Here is a 26,893-nt window from a genome sequence, read left to right as displayed (position 1 = left end):
TATGAGAAGTTATAACAGTAACCACTGAAGAATCAAAATGGTATAGCCTGGTCCTATCCCTATTATGGCCTATTCCAACTCTGGACTCATACTGGAAACACCATCATGTCCCTGACTAGGCTTATCTAAGGAAAACTCATTCCTTGAGGAGCAGAAGCAGCTAATAATGGTAACTGCACATGAAGGGCCTGGCATGAAAGAGTCAGGAAGGCCATCTACTCCATGTCAAAGGATCAAATTCCCAAGGATTTATGTCAAAGGGTCAAATTCCCAAGTCCTTAAGAAAGAGGCACATCCCCACAGTTGGAGGCCCACAAGGGAAGCAACCTAAAGGTTGAGCTACCAAAATTAAAATCTCTTTGCTAATTATGCCCCACTGAGTAGTGACACAGACGGTACACAAATGACACAATTCCTTTCTACTATAATGTCTAGGAAAGAGTACCACTGTTTCATAGACATCACTCTCAGATGTCTGGAAAACAGGTGCATGGTTAGTAAAGAAAACGAAAGACACAAAGCTCTTCAACAACCTCCTCTAGTCTGCAAAGTTAACTGATTTTTCAGTTTTAAAGGATTCTACTGATTCTTTAAAAGGGGTACTTCAACACAAACAAATTGATCCAATAGCAAAGAAAAACGACAGATATACAGAGAAGATTTTGGCAAATGCCCATTAACTTTTCTCCACAAGTACTGTTTCAAGCAATCATCTGCAAGAAACAGTATTAAATAGTGATTTTTTTTTTTTTAAGATTTTATTTACTTGTCAGAGAGAGAGAGAGCACAAGCAAGGGGAGCAACAACAAAGGGAGAAGCAGGCTCCCCGCTGAGCAAGGAGCCCAATCTGGGATCATGACCTGAGCTGAAGACAGATGCTTAACCCACTGAGCCACCCAGGCGTCCCTTAAATAGTGATTTAAATCTAAAAACTAATAGGACTTTAAAATGCAAGAGCATCTGCATTGGATGGTATGTAAATAACTTACATAACCAAATCTGGATTAAATACAAAAGTATATACAAAGTCTATTTGAAATAGTTAAGCTCTCAAGGGGTGGCTCAGTCGGTTAAGTGTCCAACTCTTGATTTGGGTTCAGGTCATGATCTCAGGGTCGTGAGATCAGTGGGGAGTATGCCTGAGATTCTCTCCCTATGCCCCTCCTCCTGCTCTCACTGTGCGAGCTTTCTCTCTCTAAAAAGAATAAAATAATCTAGGGGTGCCTGCGTGGCTCAGTCGGTTAAACGTCTGCCTTCGGTTCAGGTCATGATCCCAGGGTCCTGGGATCGAGTACCACATTGGGCTCCTTGCTCAGCAGGGAGCCTGCTTCTCCCTCGCCCTCTGCCTGCTGCTCCCCCTGCTTGTGCTTGCTCTCTGTCAAATAAATAAATAAAATCTTTAAAAATAAAATGAATAAATAAAATAGTCTAAAAAAAAGGAAAGAATCTCTCAAAAAATCAACCATAATTAAGACAAGAAATAAAAATTAAAACACATTAGGGGCACCTGGGTGGCTCAGTCGTTAAGTGCCTGCCTTCGGCTCAGGTCATGATCCCAGGGTCCTGGGATCGAGCCCCACATCGGGCTCCCTGCTCTGCAGGAAGCCTGCTTCTCCCTCTCCCACTCCCCCTGCTTGTGTTCCTGCTCTAGCTATCTCTCTGTCAAGTAAATAAAATCTTTAAAAATTATTTTAAAACACATTAAAATGAACATGTTAAAGAAAAAAATGTGTAGTGAATACGTAACCAGTCTAAATGACTACAGAGCCACCTTTTAATATAAAAATATCAGTGAATCTAAGTTTGACATGCTAACCATAAATGCCCAGTTTTTTTAAAATCACATTAATGAGAGCAGTAATATAATATTTGCAGTTTGACTTTTAACAAATTGTTTTATATGGTAGAACCACCTAATTACAAACGAACTACGGTACTTTTCCCTTAGGAGAAAAAAATTAATCTTTAAATTAAAAATACCTGAATTCTTGAAGATCTTTGAAGATGTCACCCCAAATATTCTGTCATATAATTTCCATCTGAAATGAAAAGAGAAATTCTATTTATATTTTTGAAGATGGTACCCTGGTTTTGCAAATTTATTTTTTAACAAGCAAAAACATTTAAAGGGATAAGCAGCAAGGGACCAGAGTAACTGAAATTATTTTCTTGAAAGTCCCACAGAAACACGTATGTCATATTGAAAAGACTTACATGGCCTTCTAAAAAAGAAAGTATTCAAAGTAAACAGCCAGTAATTATTTAACCTAGAATACTGGTAATGTAAATAGATACCTAATTCCCTCCCTTAGTTTGAAAACCCACCACCTTACTCCTATGGTTCAGAGTCCCTAAATTACTACCACAATTTCAATCCTAAATGTTACAAAGAAGTGGAAAAAGTAAATTGCAACTGACTTAAAATGAAATTTTTAGTATAAAGTCACTTCCATGGTGATAATATAACACAAAATACTGCCAATATTTCAGATCTCACTTTACTCATGAAAAAGTTATTTTGAAATAAAAAGTGTCCCCAATAGGATGCACACTAGGCAATATTAATACCCGTGTGCCGCCTCTCTTCTGACATGCTCAAGGGCCATCTGACCTGCTCAGAGATACAGATCTCACTATCCAAGACTAAATAAGTAAGCAAGGCTACTTGCTTACTCAATTAGAAATCTTATGTCTATTTCTTTATCCTTTAGGATTTCTTGGAAAACTTGGGATGCCTGGGTGGCTCAGTCGGTAAAGCGTCTGACTTCGGCTCAGGTTGTGATCCCAGGGTCCTGGGATGGAGTCCCGCATTGGACCCCTTGCTCAGCAGGGAGCCTGCTTCTCCCTCTGCCTGCTGCTCCCCGTTTGTGCTCTTTCCCTCTGTACCTGTCTTTGACAAGTAAATAAATAAACTCTTAAAAAGAAAAAAAAAGGATTTCTCGGAAAACTAAAACTTATAACTTCCAAAAAACTACTTCAAACATAGGCAAATATAAACCAAATGAAAATCAAAGTCCAAACAATGATTATGGAAGATCTAAAATAGTAGAGAACTGATTTTTTAAAATCTTTTTTCTTTTACCTGTATATTATTCAAGGTATTGCTTATTGGGCAAACAAAATTCATAAATATTGCTCCCATCTACAAAATTTCACTACCAATATTAGCTCTCATTTAGTGAGAGCCAATTGCAGGTTTGACTCATTCTCATTAAATCTTCACAACTCTACAAAGTGGCTCTCATCCCCTTCTTACAAATGAGGAAACCACAGTTCAAAAAGGTTAAGTGACTTGCCAGGATCACACTGCTGGTAACCGGTATTACCCAGAGTCAATACTTCCACCAGATCCATTGGCTACGGAGATTTACAACTCCCCACCACCATCCCAGAGAACCTAATACTATCCAGAAAGCTACCTTCAGAATCACAACAAACAGAAGACCATGCTTTCCACTTTCTCTGGATTTTTCCCCAGAATTTGAACTTAGAGGTTGCCCATAGGCTTCTCACCAACTAAGTACTCAAGAAGCAGGGGAAAACTTCGTATTTCCCTCCAAAAAAAGAGAAAGTGATTTCATACTTAGTGGGAGTTCTAGGTCTAGATTTAAAGATTTATTTATTTATTTATTTGAGAGAGAGAGTGTACATGAGAGGGGGGAGGGTCAGAGGGAGAAGCAGACTCCCCGCTAAGCAGGGAGCTCCATGCGGGACTCGATCCCGGGACTCCAGGATCATAACCTGAGCCGAAGGCAGTCGCTTAACTAACAACTGAGCCACCCAGGCGCCCCTAGGTCCAGGTTTGAATAAAAACTTAATTTTTAATCTTTTCAAAGTTAAATATACCTAATTCTACTCAAAAGAGTGCTAACATTGTTCAAAGGGGCCAGAATGTTATTGCCTTATTAAAAGAACTGATGACAACGCTTTGATTTCCTTTGGATGTTAAATATAATCCCTCCACCCCAAACAGAAAAGGAGTAATAGAAATTACACCCCCCCACCCCCCGCCCCCAGCCAAAGTCACGTATTCAGGAGACGCTGACACCCTCCCTGAGCTAAAGGATCCAAACTGAAGACTTCTCTCTGTTTAAAAGTTGACGAAAACACTTTTTGGCAACTCTGAAGATGTTTACTCCAGACATAATATTTGGCTCTGAATGGTCATTTACTAACGCTACATCTCCGAAAAAAACTACTTAGCACTTCTAAAATATGAACCAGTAACTTAGTTTCAAAACCCTACACTATACTACCCTGTCTAATACGGTAGCCACTAGCCCCATGTGGTTATTAAAATTTGACTTAAAAATTAAATAAAAACCTAAAATTTGGTTTTTCAGTCTCACTAGCCATAAGTCAAATGTTCAATAGCCACGTGTAGCTAGTGGCTACCCTACTTAGGAACAAAAGTATAAAATATGTCCGTTGTGGCAGAAAGTTCTACGGGACAGAGCAACAATCAGTACTGAGGTGAAGTCATCCGACAACACGGCTGTCTCTCCCGCCGCTAGCACAGCACCGTCCGGCGAGACGGCGGCGCAGCTCCTGGGCCGCACGTTTCTACCGAGGCGCAGGGACAGCCGCGAGGACACGGAGCCCACGCGCAGGTGGACCCTTCGCAGGCGAGCGTTAACTAACTGCGCGGGTGGCACTGCGAGGGCTCCGAATGATGACTAGAGAAGCCCCGGAGGCGGCGCGTATCCCCGGCGCGCCCGGTGGGGAAGGCCCAGATGCGCCGGCGCCAGTCGGTCAGAGGCGCTGGCCTCCGACCTCTCCGGGAGCTGGGAAGACGGCAGGAGGAGGAAAAACGGAGAGACGCCAGGAGCCAGCCCGCCCCGGTGGTAGCCTTCAGCCGCCCCTCCGCGGGCGGCGCTGGACGCTGAGACGGGGAACCGGCGGCCGGGGGCACCGGGGCCTCGCGGGCGGCGACGAAGGCGGAGGCGCGCGGAGAGCCCACCCCCCTCCCCGGCCCGCTGGGGTAAACAAGGCCGCGACCTGCGCCGCACACTTACCGGGAGCCGCAGCCCGCGGCCGCTGAGCCCGGGCGGGCCAGACCGGGACCGGCCGGGCCAGAGGTTTCAGACACAGGCGCAGACGCGGCGGGCGGAGGCGACGGGCCGACGCCGGTCAAGGCCCGCGCTCCTTCCTCCCGCGGAGCGGTCTCCGCTGCTCCGGAAGTGCTCAGTGAAGTTGCGTCACTTCCGGCCCGGGGTCGATCGGCGGTCGCCGAGGTCGCGACTGGTGCTGGGTAATACCGTTCCTTGGCCAACGGTTCACTGCAGCCCAGCACTCCGATCCCGAGTGTGACCCGGCATGGCCCGCGCCCATGGCTGCAGGAGGCAGCGGAGGAGAGGAGTCGGCTTATTGGAGAGTGGTCAAGGCGTCTCTTCCGGCTTTCTCCTACCGGCGCCGACCGCCGGTATAATTTTAACCAGCGTTTTTCTGATGCACTGTTCGCTTCACTGTTTGTATTCGAGTATAGTGCACGTAGAAGACATACTGACGCCTATGGAGTGGTAAAGGACTGTTGTTTCCCGGCCGCTATCTGGTGGAAGAAGAATTGGGGTTTCAGGTCTCCGCCGGGCCGGGAATTTCTGCTTACACTCTCAGGCCGCCGCTTGGTGGCCCCCGAGCCGCAGATACCACGCCGGGCTTTCCCTTTACTCTCCGCTGCGTGGCCCACCCAGTTCTTCAGCTTCCCGTTCATCGTACAAGATTGAATCGTGATTTTGTTTATTAAATTCCACATTTGCCTTGTTACACGGTTTCTTCAAACGGTTTAGGAAGTATGTGCCCCCATGACTGTCAATTAACTTCTAGGACCTGTTGCCAAGCATGGTGGATAGAAAGCCACTGAGGCTCACTCGAGTTGCTGCTGCACAAGTGAAAATGCGGGTGTGAAGCCGGTGATGTTAGGGAGCACCCTGGCTGTGCAAGTCCTCCCATAACCCAAATTATTTCCATCCATAGTACATAGTCGTCTATGTACTGATATGCAAGATAACTGTGTGTAACGAGCTCTCTTACTTAGTTCTTGCTTCTTGCGTGTATTCGTGTATTTCTTATACATGGTTTTCAGCTTTCAGTTTAACTAAGAGCATGTACCTAAATAAGGCGCAAATACTAGAAAGCATCCCTCCCTCCCCCCAAAAGGAAACAAATACTAGGAGGCCCAAATTAATTTGGAGTGAAAATTAACAGCAATGACTAACAATTGTAGGATTATGAATTCTATATATGTTGGCAACATAAAAGTCTATTAAACTTCAATGTGCTTATTTTATTCCTTTATGATACTAGCAAAGGACCTAAAGTGTATTTTCTGCAAATGAAATCTGAATTAGAAGCTCTCGTTTTGGGTTACTGGTAATAAATGCTCTCCAGCAAATAATAGGAAACTTTCTGTAGCATTATTGCATTTGCAAAATAGAGAATTTGTTCATAAGTCAAGCACATGGGTGTACATACAATATATTGGAAAATACGTATTATCCTTATTTGCACACACCTGTCTTTCTCCTGCTAAAGGTGAGTTTTTGCTTGTTTGTTTTAGAGAGGGGGAGCAAGAAAGAGAGAGGGGCAGAGGGAGAGGGAGAGAGAAAATCTTAAGCAGACTCCATGCTGGGCGGAAGCTCAGTCTCAGCCCTGAGATCATGATCTGAGCCAAAATCAAGAGTTGGACGCTTAACCGACTGAGCCACCCGGGCACCCCAAAAGCTGAGTTTCTTAAGGGCACAGATCCAACCTTGTTTTAAATATTACTCTATTACATAAACATTTATTGGGTTGATGATAATATTTTTAACCAGTGGCAATTTCTCTCCAGGAAATAGAGATTTAAGAATTAAGCCAAAATATTTAAGGATATACATAAAAATATGTGCACATATATGTGCTTTGGAATGGTGATTCCAAATAGGAATTCCAATTAAACATTTGCCGCATCCAAAATGTCCTAAAGTAAGAGTTTGTTAAATTATGGTAAAATATACAATGAAGAAAACCATTAGCAATGATGCTGTACTAAGGTATCTATTAATAAGGAAAGGTATTTTTGATATACTCAAGTGATAATAATAAGAAATGAAATGTGTATGATAGTACTTTTTCAAAATATATATGCATGTGAAATATATAAAGTCTCATGATTTCTGTGGTTCAGAAATCCAGACAGGCCATGGTGGGAATGGTTTGTCTCAGCTGCTCAATGTCTGTGGCCTCAGCTGGAAGACTCGAAAGCTAGGAGCTGGAATCATGGGGAAGAATTATTTACTCACATATCCAGTGGGTTTTGGTGGCTGTCAGCTGGGGGTCTAGCTGGAGCTGTTAGCCAGAACACATACACACATGACCTCTCCACGTTGGTCTGGTTTCCAGGGACAAGTGTCTTGAGAGACAGAGCTAGGTGGAAGCTCTATCTCTTTTTATAACTTAGCCTCTGAAGTTAGGCAGCATTACTTCTACCACATTTTATTGGTCCAAGCAGTTACAAATGTCCTCTCAGGTTCAAAGGAAGGAAATGAAGACCCACCCTCAATAGAGGAAAACTAACATTGTATCACATCGTAAGAAAAGCATGTGGAATGGGATATATGGTGGTATGGTCATCTTTGGAAAATATAATCTGTCACATCACATGTTACATATATGTATCTTATACATCTAGCTTTCATCTTCACCTATATTGATTTTATATTTTTTTAAGATTTTCTTTATTTAACAAAGAGACACAGCGAGAGAGGGAACACAAGCAGGGGGAGTGGCAGAGGAGTCTTCCCACTGAGCAGGGAGCCCGATGCGGGGCTCGATCCCAGGACCCTGGGATCATGACCTGAGCTGAAGGCAGACGCTTAAGAACTGAGCCATGCAGGCGCCCCCTTTTATTGATTTTAATTATGCAACTAATATATTGATATATTAAAGTTGTAAAAAATTAACATAAAAGTATTGATAGCAGCGTGTGAATATTCCCATTAACTCACTTGGACTCTCTCTACCCTATCTGGGGTCGTTACCGTTGTCTGATCCTTTCTGTGCATTCACATGTATATCTATTCATAGCTATACACACACATTTACACAAATGTTTTTTTTCTGTTAGTAACAGGCTATTATAAGATGCTTCTTTTTTCACTTAGTAGAAAGAGCTATTATTATTCTCCATTCCAAGAATGAGCAAACTAAGGCAAAGAAAATTCGGGTAATTCCTCAAAATTAAAAAGCTAGAAAGTGGGCAAGCTGAGATTCTTACCCTGCTGGTGTGGCTCCAGAGCCTACCCTCTCTCCACAGTGCTGGACCCCTTCTCAGTATTTCCTAATATGAATGTATTATCTCTTTCACCATGCTCCCTTTGCAGGTCATCTGTTTGCAGTTTTTCACAATTACAAATAATGTCACAAACACCCTTGGATGTACTTCTTTTTGCACAGATGTGAACATGTTTGGGGTTCTAGTTCTAGAAATGGAATTGATGAGTCAACTGCCCTGCTCATACTGCCAAATCACCTTTTAAAAATGCCTTTGATTCTTTGAGCCCAGCTGAAGGACAGGCAACATGTTGTTAGATATAATGGTGGGGGAAGGAGATCACAGCCCCTGCAGTTTAGGAACTTTGGTCTAGTAAGAGATGAAAAAATTAGAGGAATTGTGAAATAAGTATGAAATTGCTGTGAGGAGTACCACACAGGAGAGTCACTACATCTCCATTCTCTGCTCTATCTACGCTCATTCCCTAGGAATCTCATCCAGTCTCTGCCTAAGGACCTCCAACACACTGATGACTTACAGGTCTTTCTAGCCCTACCCGGTTCCCTAAACATATTCAGTATACTCAATTGTCCGTTTGGAGGTCATATTGGCACTCAAATTTGAAGTCCCAAACAAAACTCAATTTTATCCCCAAACTGGTCATTCCCCCAGTGTGTCCCAGCTCAGTAATGCCTCTATCTCTTACTGTTTACTCAGGCCAAAAATTCACAAGTCTCTCATGACTCTTCTTTCCCTTTCCAATTCCACATTCAATCCCTAAGTGCTATACCTCCATGATATGTCCTGATTTGGCAGTTCTCCCCATCTGCTGCTCTAGTGCAAACCACCAACATGTGTCCCTGGGTGTGAGCAATTAACTAGTCTCCACGCTCCCACCCATGATATAGAACCACTATATCGGTTCTATACATTATCTAGAAAGATCTTTTTAAAGCATGCAATATGTCAATTCCCTGTTCAAAACCCTTCAAAGCTTTCAATCACAGGCTTCACCCTTATAGGCCTATAGTGGTAGGGTCTGGGTCCAGATGCCCAGGGTTAGAATCCCAGTTTGGTGACTTCCTAGCTGTGTGAACTTGGGTAAGGAACTTCACCTCTCTTTGACTTAGTTTTCTCATTTGTGAAATGGGGATAATAGTAGCACCTTCCACTGAATGAAAAAACAGAATGATATTTACAATAGCTTTTTATTAATGAAAAAAGGGTGTGTGTGTGTGTGTGTGTGTGTGTGTAGATATATATGTAGTTGTGGGGGTGCCTGGTGGCTCAGTTGGTTAAGTGTCTGCCTTCGGCTCAGGTCATGATTCTGGGGTCCTGGGATCAAGTCCCGAGTCGGGTTCCCTGCTCAGCAGGGAGCCTGCTTCTCCCTTTGCCTGCCACTTCCCCCCCCCCCCCGCTTGTGCTCTCTCTCTCTCTCTCTCTGACAAAATCTATTTTAAAAATATATATATATATGTAGATGTATAGAAAAGGTCCTAGAAGGACATGTGTGAAAGGACATGTACTGACTGAGCCACTCAGGCACCCTGACATGTTTCACTTTTAAAAATCCACTGGGGACGGGGCACCTGGGTGGCTCAGTCGGTTAAGCTTCAGTGCTTTCAGCTCAGGTCATGATCTCAGGGTCCTGGGATTGAGCCCCATGTCGGGCTCTCTGCTCAGCGGAGAGCCTGCTTCTCCCTCTCCCTCTGCTGCTCCACCTGCTTGTGCTCTCTCTCTTTGTCAAATAAATAAATAAAATCTTAAAAAAAAAATCCACTGGGGAGATGGGGCATCTGGGTTAAGCATCAGTTGGTTAAGCATCTGACTCTTGATTTTAGCTCAGGTTATCATCTCAGGGTTATGAGATCGAGCCCCACGTCAGGCTCTGTACTCATTGTAGAGTCTGCTTGAGAGTCTCTTCCCTCTCCCTCTGCCCTTCTCCCTGTTCTCTCTCTAAATAAATAAATAAATAAATAAAATCTTTTTAAAAAATAAAATAAAAATTTAAAAAATCCACTGGAGAGCACTGAATTTCTAAGATTGACTTAAAGGTAGTACTCATATCCTCAATATTGACTCTTTGCATCCAAGAAATATGTCTTTACACTTGTTTTTCTTTTATGCCTTTGAATTTTTATATTTTATTCACATGGATCTTTGATTTAGTCCTGGATATGTTATGGGTTTTCTTACTATTCTGAATAGGATTCTTTTTTTAAAAAAGATTTTATTTATTTATTTGACAGAGAAAGACACAGTGAGAGAGGGAACACGAGCAGTGGGAGTGGGAGAGGGAGAAGCAGGCTTCCCGCTGAGCAGGGAGCCCGATGTGGGACTTGATCCCAGGACCCTGGGATCATGACCTGAGCCGAAGGCAGACGCTAAACAACCGAGCCACCCAGGCGCCCTGAATAAGATTCTTTTTTGCATGTTTTCTAATTGGTTATTTTTTAAAAGAGTTGTATTTATTTATCTATCTATGTATTTATTTATTTATTTATTGGGGTGGGGGAGAGCATGAGTAGGGGGAGGGGCAGAGGGAGAAGCAAACTCCCCGCTGAGCAGGGAGCCTGATGTGGAGCTTGATCCCAGGACTCTGGGATCATGACCTGAGCCAAAGGCAGACACTTAACTGACTGAGCCACTCAGGCGCCCCTAATTGGTTATTGTTAATGTATTGAAAAGCTATTGTTTCTGGATATTGTTCTTGTGTCTGTCTCTTTACTACATTTCTTCTTAGTTTCAATGGGTCTTCAACTGATTCTCTTGAATTTTAAAAGTAAGCATTTAGATCACTTGAAAATTGTGATATTTTGGATTCTTAATTTTTAATATTTAAATTTTTCATTTATTCTTCTTTCCTTGTCTTATTTCCCTCCCTCTCTTTTTCCCTCCTTTTTTTCTTTCTTTCTTCCTTCGTTTCCTACTTTCTTCTTTTCCCTCCTTCTTTCCTATTGGTCTTATCGTCTTGGCTACCATGTTCAATAAAAGGTTAAGCAGTAATCATGATCAAAAGCATACCTTTGTTCCTCTCATTAATAGGAAGGTTTCTAATTCACCTTTAAACATTTTTGCTAAGAAAGATATAGTTACTAAGTTGCTTTAAAAAAAATTTTTTTTTAGGTAGACTCCACACCCAACGTGGGTCTTGAACTCACAAGCCTGAGATCAAGAGTGCATGCTCTACTGACTGAGCTACCCAGGCGTCCCAGCTGTGTGTGTTTTTTTGAGATAGTTGTGTTTTATCTATTACAAGGGAATTTACTTAAAATCTTAAGTGTCCAGTTTTATGTTCTTTTCCCTTTTTTAAAAGTTTATATATTTCTTTTTTTTAGTAATCTCTATACCCAACGTGGGGCTTGAACTCACAACCTGGAGATCAAGAGTCACACACTCTTTTGACTGAGCCAACCAACTGCCCCTATGTTCTTTCCCTTTTTTTTTTTTAATTTTTCTTTATTTAAATAATCTCTACACCCAACGTGGGGCTCGAACTCACGACCCCAAGAGCAAGAGTTGCCCGCTCCTCTGACTCTGAGCCAGCCAGCCACCCCCCTTTTTTTGTTTTGTTTTTGATAAGGAATGACCATATGCTACTATTGCTGGTCAAACTCTCTGGAAACAAATGCTGAAACGGAGTTGGGAGAGCAAGGTATGTATTAGGGACCAACATATGTAAAGGAAGGAGCAGGAAGCAGAATTGGGCAGAGGCAAAAGTTAAACTGTGTTGCAGGCCCAGTGAACCTGCCACTAACCCAGCAGAAAGCACTGGAATTGATGTGGGAAACAAAGGCAGGAGAAAAATTACTAAATATCCTTACTACTTACAGTCCATTGACAAGTCCTTGAAACAGGCAGAGTGACATTCCTCTAGGGACTCAGCTGCCTGGATGCTGACACTTTGCTAAGGGCAAAAGGCAATTGTAGCTCAACCCCCAGGATCCTGTAAGTCTACTTTAACATATAAAAATTCCCTTGGAAACTTCCTTTATCTCTACCCCCCAAGATACATGTTGGCAATTATCCCCCAAGCATATGACCCACTGATATACATCTGAAGGGACTCATGACTAAGGTTTTATTAGACAGTAATAAATGACCTTTTCCCAACAAGAGCCAACCCCCTCAAGGTCCTGGAAACCTTCCTTCCAAAATTCCTTAGAGACTTAGGCTATCCCTAACCCCCTCTCAACTTGAAAGTACACAATGGGCCACTCCTCCTGACACCAGTGCAGCTCTTTCTGCCCACGGGTCCTGTCCCCGGGCTTTAATAACATCACCTTTTTGCACCAAAGATGTCTCAAGAATTCTTTCTTGGCCATCGGCTCCGGACCTCACCAACATTCCAAAACTACATCATTTGGTGACCACGAAGGGACCCCTCTCACTCTAGAGAGATTTCTTTCTGTTCTCACCTTCACTTTAAATAAGCTATCACTTCACCCTTTTGTGTCCACGAGACTCATTCTTTGGCTCTGGGACGCAAGAACCCTGCAACCCTGTAACAGAATGAACAGTTGCCGGAAGCCAGGGCAAAAATGAACTATTGGGATTTCATCAAGATAAAAAGCTTTTGCACAGCGAAAGAAACAGTCCACAAAACCAAAAGACAACCGACAGAATGGGAGAAAATATTTGCAAATGACATATCAGATAAAGGGCTAGTATCCAAAATCTATAAAGAACTTACCAAACTCAACACCCAAAGAACAAATAATCCAATCAAGAAATGGGCAGAAGACATGAACAGACATTTCTCCAAAGAAGACATCCAAATGGCCAACAGGCACATGAAAAAGTGCTCAACATCGCTCGGCATCAGGGAAATCCAAATCAAAACCTCAATGAGATACCACCTCACACCCGTCAGAATGGCTAAAATTAACAAGTCAGGGAACGACAGATGTTGGCGGGGATGTGGAGAAAGGGGAACCCTCCTACACTGTTGGTGGGAATGCAAGCTGGTGCAACCCCTCTGGAAAACAGTATGGAGGTTCCTGAAACAGTTGAAATTAGAGCTACCGTTCGATCCAGCAATTGCACTACTGGGTATTTACCACAAAGATACAAATGTAGGGACCCGAAGGGGTACGTGTACCCCAATGTTTATAGCAGCAATGTCCACCATAGCCAAACTGTGGAAAGAGCCAAGATGCCCATCGACAGATGAATGGATAAAGAAGATGTGGTATATATACACAATGGAATATTATGCAGCCATCAAAAGGAATGAGATCTTGCCATTTGCAACTACGTGGATGGAACTGGAGGGTGTTATGCTGAGTGAAATAAGTCAATCAGAGAAAGACATGTATCACATGACCTCACTGATATGAGGAATTCTTAATCTCAGGAAAGAAACTGAGTGTTACTGGAGTGGTTGGGGGTGGGAGGGATGGGGTGGCTGGGTGATAGACATTGGGGAGGGTATGTGCTACGGTGAGCACTGTGAATTGTGCAAGACTGTTGAATCACAGTTCTGTACTTCTGAAACAAATAACGCAACATATTTTAAGAAAAAAGAAAAAGAAGAAGATAACAGGAGAGGAAGAAAAGGGGAGTATGTCAGAGGGGGAGACGAACCATGAGAGATGATGGACTCTGAAAAACAAACTGAGGGTTCTAGAGGGGAGGGGGGGAGGGGGATGGGTTAGCCTGGTGATGGGTATTGAGGAGGGCACGTTCTGCATGGAGCACTGGGTGTTATGAACAAACAATGAATCATGGAACACTGCACCAAAAACTAATGATGTAATATATGGTGATTAACATAACAATAAAAAAATTAAAAAAAAAAAAGAATGAACGGTTGCCTATCAGAGTATCTTATACCAGGTCAGACTCACCAGGCATTTATATACTTTTACAAACTTGGATTTATACACTTGCTCAATCATTGGGTGTAGGCTGTCTTGGGAAGGGTATGCCGAGAGGGGAGGCAGCTATCTGAAACTAAGGCCATCTCCTGAAGGACTGAGAGCTGGAGGCTATCTGCTACTCTATGTTCCACAGCTGGGCAGCCAGGCCTTCCTTGAAGAAGGTTCTAGGTGGTAAAACTCCATGTCTACCACAAATATGACATGGTTCTTACCATTTATTGAGATGATCATGGATTGTCATCCTTACTATATTAGTGTTATGACCACATTATGGGATTTTTAAGTAAGCTCCACAAGCAACATGGGGCTTGAACCCAAGACCCTGAGATCAAGAGTTGCACACTTCACCCACTGAGCCAGCCAGGTGCCCTGGGATTCACTGATTTTAAACTACATTTGGTCATAATACCTTATCCATTTAAAACTTTGTGGAAGGGCGCCTGGGTGGCTCAGTTGGTTAAGCGACTGCCTTCGGCTCAGGTCATGATCTTGGAGTCCCTGGATCAATTCCCGCATCGGGCTCCCTGCTCGGCAGGGGGTCTGCTTCTCCCTCTGACCCTCCCCCCTCTCATGTTCTCTCTCTCTATCTCATTCTCTCTCTCAAATAAATAAATAAATAAATCTTAAAAAAAAACTTTGTGGAATTGATTTGCTAATATTTTACTGTTAATATTTTTGTTATTCATGCATTAAGTGATGATAGTTTCTGGTTTCCTTTTTCTAATGTGAATGCTATCCTTGTCTGATTTTGGCATCAGGGTTATGTTAGCCTCTAAAATTTAGGAATAAGTAACAGTGAAAGCAACCACGTACAGAAAACTGTTGGATATGGCCCAGATACCATGTCTCATATGAATCTTCTGGAATTTTTGTACCAGATTCTTATTTTTAATTGAACATCAATGATTATTAAGATAACTATTAGTTTTGCAAGTTTTTTTGCTTACCATGTTTTCTTTCTTGGATTTATTTGTTTAGCTGTAGTATATTCTTTTTTTTTTAGTATATTCTTTTATCATTATTATTATTATTAACATATAATGTATTATTTGTTTCAGGGGTACAGATCTGATTCATCAGTTTTACACAACACACAGCACTCACCACAACATATAACCTCCCCAGTGTCCATCACCCAGCCACTCCATCCCTCCCACCCCCGTCCACTCCAGCAACCCTCAGTTTGTTTCCTGAGATTAAGAGTCTCTTATGGTTTGTCTCCCTCTCTGGTTTCTTGTTTCATTTTTTCCTCCCTTCCCCTATGATCCTCTGCCTTGTTTCTCAAATTACACATATCAGTGAGATCATATGATAATTGTCTTTCTCTGATTGACTTATTTCCCTTAGCATAATACCCTCTAGTTCCATCCACACCGTTGCAAATGGTAAGATTTCATTTTTGATGGCTGCATAATATTCTATTATCTATCTATCTACCTATCTATCTACCACATCTTCTTTATCCATTCATCTGTTGATGGACAGCTGTAGTATATTCTTGAATAATTCCTTCAGAGAAGGCATGTGGGTAGCAAACTTTCCAAGTTTTTCTTTTCTTCATTGAAAGTGTGCTTTTTGCTTCCTGCCACTTGAATGCTAATTCGGCTGGGCATAAGACTGAAGGTTCAAAATTATTTTACCTCAGAAGTTGGAACTTATTTTCTGTTGTTGTCTTATAGTCAGCATGGTCAATGAGAAACCTGCTATGTTTTGATTTTTATTCCTTGCTTGATAGCCTTTTTTTTTTTCACTCTGAAAGCTTTTAAGATTCTTTTCCCTTTTGTTCTGAAAAGTTGCCACAGTACAAATAGATGCCTTTTGTTATTCATCTTGCTTGGTCCTCACTGGCCCTTTTCAGTTGAAAGATGTGAGTTTCCTACTGAGATATTTTCTTCTTTATTTCTTTGATTATATCCTTCTCTCCTTACTCAGTCCTTTCCTACTGGAAATACTATTAGTAATACTATTACTCTGTCATTTCCTACTGGAAATACTATTAGAGAGGTGGGGACCTCTGAATCTGTCCTCTGTGTCATAATTTCCCTCTCTTTTTCAGCTTGTCTTTTTTTTTCACATTGCCTTTTTAAAGAGATTTATCAACTTGATTGTTCAGCTTTCTAATTTTCTTTCTAGGCGTGTCCATACTTTAATTCAGCTCACTTGTGAAGTACTTTTAAATTCAAGATTTCCTGTGGGTTCTTTTTTCCTGGATGCCATTTACCTTTAGGTGTGTTGAGTTTGAGATCCCTGTGGGCAGCAGGGGTGGAGCCCATGACGAGTAGAGATTGGAGAGATTTCAGCCCAGACTTAGAATCTGAGGCCAGGAAGAAAGAAAGAAGAAAAAAGGACCAAAGAAGGGACATTAGGAAGATTAGCCCATATTTGATTTCCAGGGTTTAGGAATAGGCTTCTCATCTGAGGTCCAAGGATGGCTTCAAATTCTCATGAGACTGAAAGCAAACCTGCATATGTATATGTACACTTTTCTGGGGAAGGGGTACCAGGGATTTTCCACCCTGAAAATGGCTAAGAACCACTGGTTGGACAATGTCTAGCATGTGGAAGCAACTCAGTATATGTCTCTTGCATCCGCATGTTAGGGAGTAGGAAGAAGGACACTATGTGCTGAAGGGAAAAGTTCGTGTAAAGGCCTGGGTCAAGGGTGGGAGGCAATTAAATAACAGGTCTGTGTGGTAACCAGGAGAAGCTCAGTTTGCTCAGAGATGAAGCTAGAGTCTAGAGAAAAACAAGGTTGAGGGAGTGCGCTACTATGAAATTATGAAAAGCCTTGACTGCCCAGAGAATACTACTTGTATATTATTATGGTGCAATGAGGAGCTGAAGATGATTTTTGGCAGGAAATGGCATAGTCAGATTAAATTTCATGTCAGTTTTCTATTTTTTTTTTAAGATTTTATTTACTTATTTGCCAGAGAGGGAGAGTACAAGCAGGGGGGGTGGCAGGTAGAGGGAGAAGCAGTCTCCTTGCTAAGCAAGGAGCCCGAGGTGGGACTCGATCCCAGGACCCTGAGATCATGACCTGAGCCGAAGGCAGATGTTTAACCATCTGAGCCACCCAGGCACCCCTTCATGTCAGTTTTCTAGTTGTGGGTAAGGCTGACCAGATAAATAGGCAGGAAGACCATTTGTTTAGTGAATTATCAGTTACCCTTTGGGGATTTAATAGGACCTGGTGGGCTTAAGTAGAGTCCACATTGTGGTCTGTCATGGAGGTGCTCAAGGTTACCAGCAGGGGTTACTAGGAAGGCTGTTTTATATCAAAGACCATCTCTCCTAGAAGCTGCTCTGAGTGCAGGTTGACTCTAAATTAGCTTCTCTTCTGTAGCCAGAGTATTACAAGCAGTAAGTGAGAGAAATAAGGTCCCATTACGAAATCCTGAATCTTGGACCTTCTGCTCAGTAAAACTCCTGAGATCAATCCAGTGATTAGCACAGAGTTTTGCAAACAGGAAGGGTTCAGTGAACATGTGGCCCTCTCCTGGTTGAAATTCCCCATAATCTATGGGAAACAAACACAAAGATGATCACTGGGGAAGAAAGTCAGGAGGAAATCGCAAGTGTCAGGAACTGACAATCTGCTTTGCACTTGAGCTCTCTTCTAACTGCCCTTTCTTGTTCTAATGTCTGAGATTCTTGTCCTCTGAGATTTCTGTCCTCTGAGGACAGAAACCCACTTTGTAACTTACTCAACAACAATCATCCTTTTTTTTTTTTTTTTTAAGGAGGGGGTGGAAAGATAGAGGAAGAGAATCTTCAAGCAGACTCTCTGCTGAATGTGGAGCCCAACACAGGGCTTGATCCTATGACCCATGTGATCATGACCTGAGCTGAAAGCAAGAATCAGTTGCTTAACTGCCTGAGCCACCCAGGTGCCCCAGGAGAGAAGGAATACCTTTAAGGAGGCTCCACGCTCAGCGTAGAGCTGAACACGGGGCTCGATCTCACGACCCTGAGATCATGGCCTGAGCTGAACTCAAAAGTCAGACACCTAACCAACTGAGCCATGCAGGAGCCCCAACAACAATCAGCCTTTTAAGCACCTACTGCATGTCAGGTGTTATGCTACCTTACTTTACAATTGGCCTATGAGCTGTCTCCTTGCCTATCTTAAACAGTTTTCTTCTGTTTCGGAGGTTCTTAACAGTGGGTGCTTCTCCAACCCAGTCACAAAGCTTTAAAGACTCTTGTGCCAGGACTCAGTTCCAGAGATTGAGTCCTGGAGATCCCAGGGATTTAGAAGAAGCTTGCTGGGTGATGCCACACACACTAGATACCACTCCCATCACCTTAGGGACCTTGTCTTTTTTTTTTTTTTTAAAGATTTTTATTTATTTATTCATGAGAGACAGAGAGAGAGAGAGAGAGAGAAACAGAGGGAGAAGCAGGCTCCCAAGGAGCAGGGAGTCCAACGCGGGACTTGATCCCAGGACCCTGGGATCATGACCTGAGCCGAAGGCAGACGCTTAACCATCTGAGCCACCCAGGCGCCCTTAGGGACCTTGTCTTATCAGCAGTGCTTTCTCTGTCTTTTCTTGATATTTCCCTCAGCCTCAGTCCCATCTTAAACACCAAAATCTAAACCTTCCTTTAAGCCTTTGTTCTTTTTGCTTCGCTGCCAAACTCCTCAAACCAGTAATTAATTGATGTTCAGTGCCCTGCCTTCTTGCGGCCTGTTCAGTACTCAACCCATTACATCAACACTCCTGGCAAGCTTCTTCTAAATGTCACCAATGACTAATAGTTAAACCTAAGGAGTGTTTAAAATTCCTTAGCTTGACCCAGCATTTGACCCTTTCATCCCTTTTACTGAAAGGCATCATTCTCTCTTTGGTTTCCTCTAAAACTCTAGTAGCAACTTCTGTTTTGGGGGCTCCTCCTAAGATGCCAGCCCATTTCCCCATGGTATAGTCTTCCAGGGGTTGCATATACGTCTCTTTGCTGAAGCCTTCCTGGCTCTGTCTCTGGCTTCACCTCTCCCCTGGTTCCCAATCTGTACACCTGATAATGATCAAATATGTCCTCAGGGTACCATGAGTACAGCAACTGCAGTGTTTCTGAAACCCAGAGTTGCTGCAGGTTTCTGGTAATATTAGCCACTGGGTTCTAGCTCCTTTTCCATCCGGCTCCCCAGAGTAGACAGGCTTTGGGCCCTTGCCTCAGCCTCTTTGCCCTCTACTCCCCTATAGGACTTCTAGACCAGCCAGGCTCAGTCAGATCCCAATCCTGATCGTGTTACTCATCTTTCCGCCCCCAGCATACATGGTCTGCCCATCTTCCCCACTCCAGGCTTCCCTCTAGCCTGAAAGGACTACAAAGGAGGACTATTATCAGGTCAGCTTGGCAGTGAGGTACCTGCCACATGTCTATTGTTTTTGTGTAAGTTTTACTTATTTAAGTAATCCCGACATAGGGCTTGAACTCACAACCCCAAAATCAGGAGTCTCATGCTCTTCCAACTGAGCCAGCCAGGCACCCCTATTCACAGCTTTTTAATTGAATATTTTCAAACACACAGAAATGATGAAAGAGTAAGATAGTGAATACTTGGATACCATCCACCTAGAGTCATTAAGGCAAAAATATTAGCATCATCCTTAACTCCTCTCTCACATACCTTATGTTCTATTCATTAACAATTCCTTTAGATTCTTCTTTCAGAATATATCCAAAATCCAAATACCTCTCACCACCTCCTTTTCTGTGTCCCATCCAAGCCAGCACCTCTGACCATTACTTTTAGCTTCGTCAAGGCTCCCTGCTTCCTCCTTGCTCCCTACAGTGCTGTTAACTCACTGTCATTCCCCTGCTCAAAACCCCAGAAAGGCAGGGCACCTGGGTGGCGCGGTCAGTTGAGTGTTGGCCTCTTGGTTTTGGCTCAGGTCATGATCTCAGGGTCCTATGGTGGAGCCTCGCATTAGGTTCCACTCTCAGCATGGAGTCCACTTGAGTTTCTCTCTTCCCTCTCTCTTCCCCTCCCTCCCCCCCACGCTCTAGCACACACACTCTCTCAAATAAATAAATCTTTAAAAACAAACAAACAAACAAACCCAGAATGGCTTCTGTCTCCCATCTTCTTCAGAGGAGAGGCTGATGTGCTCATAGTGGCACACAAAGCCTGTTTAATGTGCCAGTATTATCTCATGTCTTTACCTGCTACTCCTTCCTCTCCCTCACTCTGCTATAGCCACAAAGTCCTCTCTGTGGTTCCTCAAACAGGCCAGGCACAGCCCATCTTAGGGCTTTTGCATTTTCTTTTCCTCTGCTTCTTAGGTCCCTCACCCTCCACCCTATATCTTTGGACAGGACTCACTCCCTCATCTCCTCAGTGAAACCCTCCCTTACCTACTTAAAACTGCCTATCACCCACCTGCTCTCTCCCATACTCTCTAACCCTCTTTCCAGGTTTTTCTCCAAAGCAGTTATCACCACTTGATACACTATGCAGTTTTCACTTATTTATCTTTGTTATGCTCTGTAAGCTCCACATGGACAGGGACCCGTGTGCTGGGCTACCAGCTGTGCCTCCAGCACCTGGAAGGGCGCCTGGAACATAGCAAAGCGCTGTCGGCCTCAGTGGAGTGACTGGAGGAATGGGAGCCCAGATTAGAAAACATTCAAGTCCAGGAAGACTTCCTGGAGGAGTAACCGTAACCGCCCGCTCTCCCAAACACCGCCCAGAGGGTGTGGGGGCCGGCTCCGCTTCCTCGAACCACGCCTGTCGGGGGCGGGGCCTCGACCGGAAGCCGCCCTCCCCAGCGGAAGCCGGACCCTGCAGCCTGGGCCCTCCTCCCAACCTGTCTCCCGCTCTTGCCCCGCCCACCCGAAAGTGGGTGAAAGGTCGGCGCTGCAGGCGCTGTGGCTGGGGCTGTGGAGCAGGACGGGTTCGGAACAGACCGACACACTGCTGGCGAGGTGGACGGACGGACCATGGCAGACGAAGTGAAACCCATCAGCCCGCTCAAGAACCTGCTGGCCGGCGGCTTTGGCGGCATGTGCCTGGTATTTGTGGGGCACCCGCTGGACACCGTCAAGGTGCGAGGTGGCTGGGGCGCCGGCTGGAGGGAGGAGGCCCGGGAGGGGCGCAGACAGTAGCCTCTCCCACGAGGCGCAGCCCGGGATAGAAGCGGGGCCCGTGAGAGTTTACATGAGAAGTCTAGGGACTCTCCCTTTCACTCTTTTCGAGGATCGGGGGGTGGGGGGAAGCGCAGAGAGAGCAGCATCTAACCGACCATCAAGGGCTCTGATTTAAAGTTCTCTGTCCGGCATCCTCTCCTGACCCTCCGCCACTTCTCTGGGGATAGGAAAGAAAACCGCCTCCTCAAAGCTCTGATATCAGCAAACCTTATAACATTATCAGCAGGATTGAAACTGGTCACCTGTTAAAGCCCTCCTCAGAAAGAGAGCTAGGCAGAGGCGCAGTTATTCTAGAGACGTCTTTTGACACATTCTCTGGGCCCCCATCACCGGCTCCTCATTTTCCCCGCTGGGGGTTGGCCATCTTCAGCCTGTCACCTCCGTAACCTGACAGGCCTCCGGTGGGAGGTGATCATAACCTCAGAGATTGAATCCCTTCCAAGTAAAGCAAGTGACTGATTTTGCCCAGGGCCAGGATTATCCTCACAACTGCCACGTGAGGAAGCCATAATCAAACTGGCTCTGGGAAGGAGGAAACTCACCAGGACCAGTTACCTGGTTTTCCTCACATCCTGCCTCAGTTCTTCCCACTTTTAGCACTTTTAGCAAGGCCTGCCTGGAGACCAAAGTCCATGCCCTGCGACTTAGCATTTAAAACTTTATCCGAGTTTTCTAACCTTACTTCTGGACACACATTTGGAGGAAATTGACAGATCATGTCCAGGGTGGGCCTGCGGGGAGCAGACATAAGTCTTGCAGAGTGGGAAGTCTGTGTAGGGGACTTATTAGAATATTGGTTGGGTTTCTTCCGCAGGAGATTGCTCTGGGGACATTTCCTCTTGGCAGGTCTGGGCAGCAACCTCTTTGCTGCCGTTCATCTGGGAGAAGAGCCGGAGAAGATCTTCTACAGGAAGATCAGGTTTAAAACAACCAGGCTGGTTAGGGTACTGTGAAACATAAAATCAGATGTTTATTCAGCTGATGGTAAATGCTGTGTGTGTTAGTGCTTCCCAGAAAGTGGTCGTTTTAGGCAGCACTGTCTATTAAGAGAGGAAAAGCATCTGGTCTCTCATCCTACTCTTGAGCCATGTAGCCAGACGTCTTGTTAGTTCCAGGCATTTGGGACCTCTCTTGAAACAAAACAAAACCCTTCTTGGCTGCTTTACACAAATGTTGCTCTTAACTTCTGTATCCTCTTGCTCTTCCTCCCCACAGATGTGACTTTCAGGAAGGGCCCAGTGATCTCTGTACTGAAGTGTAAATGACTGAAAATGTTCCCTGGCACTTTTATCAGCCAGAAAGCCTCTTTTAAGCTTAAACAAAACCACAAATTGCTGATTGCAGGCCTTTTGACCTCAGAGAGCCACGTGGGCTCCAGCACCTTCAAAGGTCCAAGGTCACTAGTTACGGCCTGAGAAGGAGTTGGAGCTTGGAAAGGCTGTGTGGCAGGTGGCTAAGGGCTGGCTGAGTTCTGACTGGAGAAGTAGAAAACCCCAGACATTCTGGGCCTGGGGAGGGCAAGAGTGAAGGCAGATACAGGCTTGGCAGTGGGGGTCAGGCTGTAAAATAACATCAACCATGGAGTACTTTTTTTTTTTAAAGATTTTATTTATTTATTTGACAGAGAGAGACACAGCAAGAGAGGGAACACAAGCAGGGGGAGTGGGAGAGGGAGAAGCAGGCTTCCCGCTGAGCAAGGAGCCCGATGTAGGGCTCGATCCCAGGACCCTGGGATCATGACCTGAGCCAAAGGCAGACGCTTAACCGACTGAGCCACCCAGGCGCCCCAACCATGGGGTACTTTAATGTTCTCGCTGGCTTGGATGGCCAATGTCATGATGGGACAAGGATGAGATTTACACAAAATCATGGGAAGGGATCAACAGTTTTGATCCACTTCTCCCTACCTACCAAGCGAGGGAGGTTGTGTCTGACTGTGGAGGATCTGAAAGCCAAAATAAGGGATTTTAGATATAAAGCAGTGGGAGCCTCTGGACATTTCTACCGTTCTGTCCTATAAATTCAGATTTGCATGTCCTCTCCATTGCCTAGAGAGTGATTCCTTACTGTGACATGTAAGGCCCTAACAAATATGAGAATAAGAGATTCTAAAGAAACAGAGGAACAGCATGCTGAAAATGGTGTTTTGAAAAAGTTAGTATGATAACAACCTGAGAAGGACTTGGAAGCAGAAGAACTCTGAGCAGGAAAAACAGCCAGGAAATAGACTGCAGAAGTAACTGGGTATATCAGTTATCTATTGCAGTGTAACAACTTACCCCAAAACTTAGTGATATGAAACAACAACAGTCATTAACTCTCACAGTCTTTGTGAGGCAGGATTTTGGGGGCAGCTTAGGCAGATAGTCTGGCTCAGGGTCACTTGTGAGGTTGCAGATGTTGGTTGGGATCCAGAATGTGTAAAGAACTCTTATAACTCAATAAAAAGACAAATAGCCCAATTAAAAAATGGGCAAAGGACTTAATATTCAGTAAATATTAGGCAAGTTTAGAGACAGAAAGTAGATAAGTGATTGCCAAGAGCTGATTGGAGAGAGGAATGGGGAGTAACTACTAATGGTGTGGTGTTTCTTTTTGGGGTAATGAAAATATTCTAAATTGATTTTAAGGAAGGTTGCACAACTCAAAATACTAAAAACCATTGAATTGTGCCCTTTAAAAGGGTGAATTTTTGGTATGTAAATTATATCTTAATAAAGCCATTAAAAAAAAGTACTGAACCAGGCTGCCTGGCTGGCTTAGTTGGTAGAGTGTGTGACTTTTTTTTTTAATATTTATTTATTTATTTGAGAGAGAGAGAGAGAGCTCGAACACAAGCAGGGGGAGGGGCAGAGGTATAGAGGGAGAGAAGCAGACTCCCCACCAAGTGGGGAGCCTGATGCGGGGCTTGATCCCAGGACCCCGAGATCATGACCTGAGCTGAAATCAAGAATCAGAGAGCATGTCACTCTTGATTTTGGGGTCATGAGTTTGACTGCCGCGTTGGGTGTAGAGATTACTTTAAAAAAAAAGGTACTGGACCAAAGACAGTGCACCTCCCCCCCCCCCATAATAGCTGTTGTTTGGGACTGCAGTCATCTGAAGGATTGGCTTCCATGTGGTTCATTCACATGCTGGCATGTTCATGCTGGCTATGTCAGGAGGCCTTCTTTCCTCTGCACATGGCCTCTCTAGGCTGCTTGCGTGTCCTCATGACATGGTGGCTGACTTCCCCCAAAGCAGATAACCTGAGATAGAGACAGGCAGAACCTGGCCTTTCTATCACCTAGCCTTGGAAGTCATATAGCATCAATACCACCACACTCTACTTGATAGAAGTGAGTTCACTGAGTCTGGTCCACATTTAAGGGGAATGAATTAGGACTGACCTTTGAAGGGGAAAGAGCATCAAAGAATTAGTGGACATAATTTTTTTTTTAAAGATTTTATTTATTTATTTGAGAGAGAGAGAGTGAGAGATAGCATGAGAGGGAAGAGGGTCAGCGGGAGAAGCAGACTCCCTGCTGAGCAGGGAGCCCGATGCGGGACTCAATCCCGGGACTCCAGGATCATGACCTGAGCCGAAGGCAGTCGCTTAACCAACTGAGCCACCCAGGCGCCCTAGTGGACCTAATTGAAAATAGTTTAGAACTTGCTCTGGAGGAGAACTCAGAGAGAGGAAGAAATTAGGATTCTGGAAGAATCTCGAAGGACCACTTTTAACAGACTTGGTGCCCGTGTCATAAGAGCAACAGGAAGTAGTCGGAGGTGATGCTATGGTTTCAAATTCTGAGAAAGAGGATGGCTAGGTGGCTCTGGCACAAAGGGCACATTCTTTAGGAGGGTGAGATTCCAGAGGTGATTTGAGTAGGGAGAGCTTCTCCAGGCAGTTGGAAATGTAACCCTAAAGATGGGAAAGAAGGTCTGGAGATGACCAAGTGATAGTCATCACTGAGTAGAAGCTGAAGCCCTGCAATCTGAGTTTTCTGAAAGGGATTGTGAACCAGATGGGTAGGGCGCTAAGCCTTGAAGAATGCCTGGAGTAGAAAAGGAGACAAAGAAGGGAGGTTTCAAGAAGACATAGTTTGAAGCATTGGATATACCAAAAGGTCGAGAAGGATGAGAACCAAGAAAAGTAGGATTAAATCCACCTTACTCCAGAATGCCTCTGTGGAGTGCCTTACCTAACCACCAGCATGCCACCGCAGGTGGAAGGGGCGGGGGTGGCAGGAGCTGGAGCTTTGCATCAGCCAGGCCTTATTCTTGGCACTAAACCCAGTCTTCTCATCTGTAAGCTGGGAATACCTATCCCATTGGGTCACTGTGGGATCCATTAGGTAAGAAATAAATGGTGGAAGTAACTAGATGAGGGGGGGAAAAAGCATGCTACTCATGACCTGTGAGTGCAGCCTTTGGATAAACTGGAAGAAAGAGAAGTCTGAATCTAGCAGGCTAAGTGAATGCTGAAGACACATACACAGGCACAGCTTTCTCTGTTCAGAGTTTGGCAGGAAGTTCTGTTTCTGGGAGTTGACTGTATTTTCACTTCTGGTTTCAGGTCCGACTGCAGACACAGCTCCCGAGTTTGCCTGGACAGCCTCCCATGTATTCTGGGACCTTCGACTGCTTCCGGAAGACTCTTGTTAGAGAGGTATGGTATCCAAGTGCTGGGCACTCCTCCTACTCAGAGGACCACATTCACAGAGCTGGTTTGTTATCCCCCTAGGGGGAGAGAGTGACTTTGTGCTGGAGGGCTAGCCCATAGCTGCTGTCTCATCCTGCCGTCCTATGCCCTCCTGTTGCGGTGCTGGAGTCTTTGATAGTTCCAGCCACTGTTTTATATGGAAGACTGAAGCTAATAAAATGGTTCTCTCATTTGGAAGGCAGAATTAGCCCAGAGGTGTTCCCTGGGCTAATTAGAGATGTGAAATGGAAGAAAATACAAATCTGGATCAGTCGGTTCAATAGAGGTCAGTGTCACAAGTTCACGTAAAGTCTCTGGGTGCCTGGCTGGCTCAGTTGGTGGAGCATGTGATTCTGGATCTCACAGTCATGAGTTCAAGCCCTACGTTGGGCATACTTAAAAAAAAAAAAGAAAGAAAGAAAAGGAAAAAAATGTAGTCATAAAGAAGTTCATGTAAAGTCTAGAGGAAAAAGTCAGCCAGTCTGAGGAACAGTGAGAGAAGCCAGTGAGTCTTCAAACCCCTAGACAAAGACACTAAATTGGTTTGGGGTTATTGAATTACATAATAACTTTTCAGGTATTTCTTAGAGTGAAAACATGAGATTTTATTTATTTATTTATATTTTTATTTTTAAAGATTTTATTTATTTATTTGAGAGAGAGCACACGTGAGAGAGCACAAGCTGGGGGAGCAGCAGAGGGAGAGGGAGAAGCAGGCTCCCTGCTGAGCAGGGAGCCCAATGCGGAGCTTAATCCCAGGATCCTGGGATTATGACCTGAACTGAAGGCAGACACTTAACTGACTGAGCCACTGAGGTGCCCCTATTTATTTATTTATTTTTAAGGATTTTATTTATTTATTTGAAAGAGAGAGAGGGAAAGCACCCGCTCCAGGGGAGGGGGGAAGGGAGGAGCAGAGGG

At 44.2% G+C, this 26,893-nt stretch overlaps 2 protein-coding genes across 2 annotated transcripts in view; one reads left to right on the top strand and one right to left on the bottom strand.

The window, feature by feature from the left end:
* ARIH2 (ariadne RBR E3 ubiquitin protein ligase 2) overlaps positions 1-6,407 on the bottom strand; it is a 50,796-nt gene extending 44,389 nt beyond the window's left edge. The window contains exons 1-2 of the mRNA XM_027583611.2: positions 5,016-6,407; positions 1,981-2,039 (exon numbers count right to left, since the gene is read on the bottom strand). The gene's annotated coding sequence lies outside the window, so the exon portion shown is untranslated. The remainder of the gene's footprint in view (positions 1-1,980; positions 2,040-5,015) is intronic.
* Positions 6,408-20,939: 14,532 nt separating this feature from the next.
* SLC25A20 (solute carrier family 25 member 20) overlaps positions 20,940-26,893 on the top strand; it is a 28,487-nt gene continuing 22,533 nt past the window's right edge. Inside the window, exons 1-2 of the mRNA XM_027586826.2 lie at positions 20,940-21,186; positions 25,847-25,939. Coding sequence (XP_027442627.1) covers positions 21,082-21,186; positions 25,847-25,939 — 198 coding nt within the window. The 5' untranslated portion in view covers positions 20,940-21,081. The remainder of the gene's footprint in view (positions 21,187-25,846; positions 25,940-26,893) is intronic.

This window comes from Zalophus californianus, chromosome 1 (genome assembly GCF_009762305.2).
Source record: "Zalophus californianus isolate mZalCal1 chromosome 1, mZalCal1.pri.v2, whole genome shotgun sequence".
Lineage (NCBI taxonomy): Eukaryota > Metazoa > Chordata > Mammalia > Carnivora > Otariidae > Zalophus > Zalophus californianus.
Note: the sequence above shows the minus strand (reverse complement) of the source record. Positions and strands in the feature narration are given on the sequence as shown.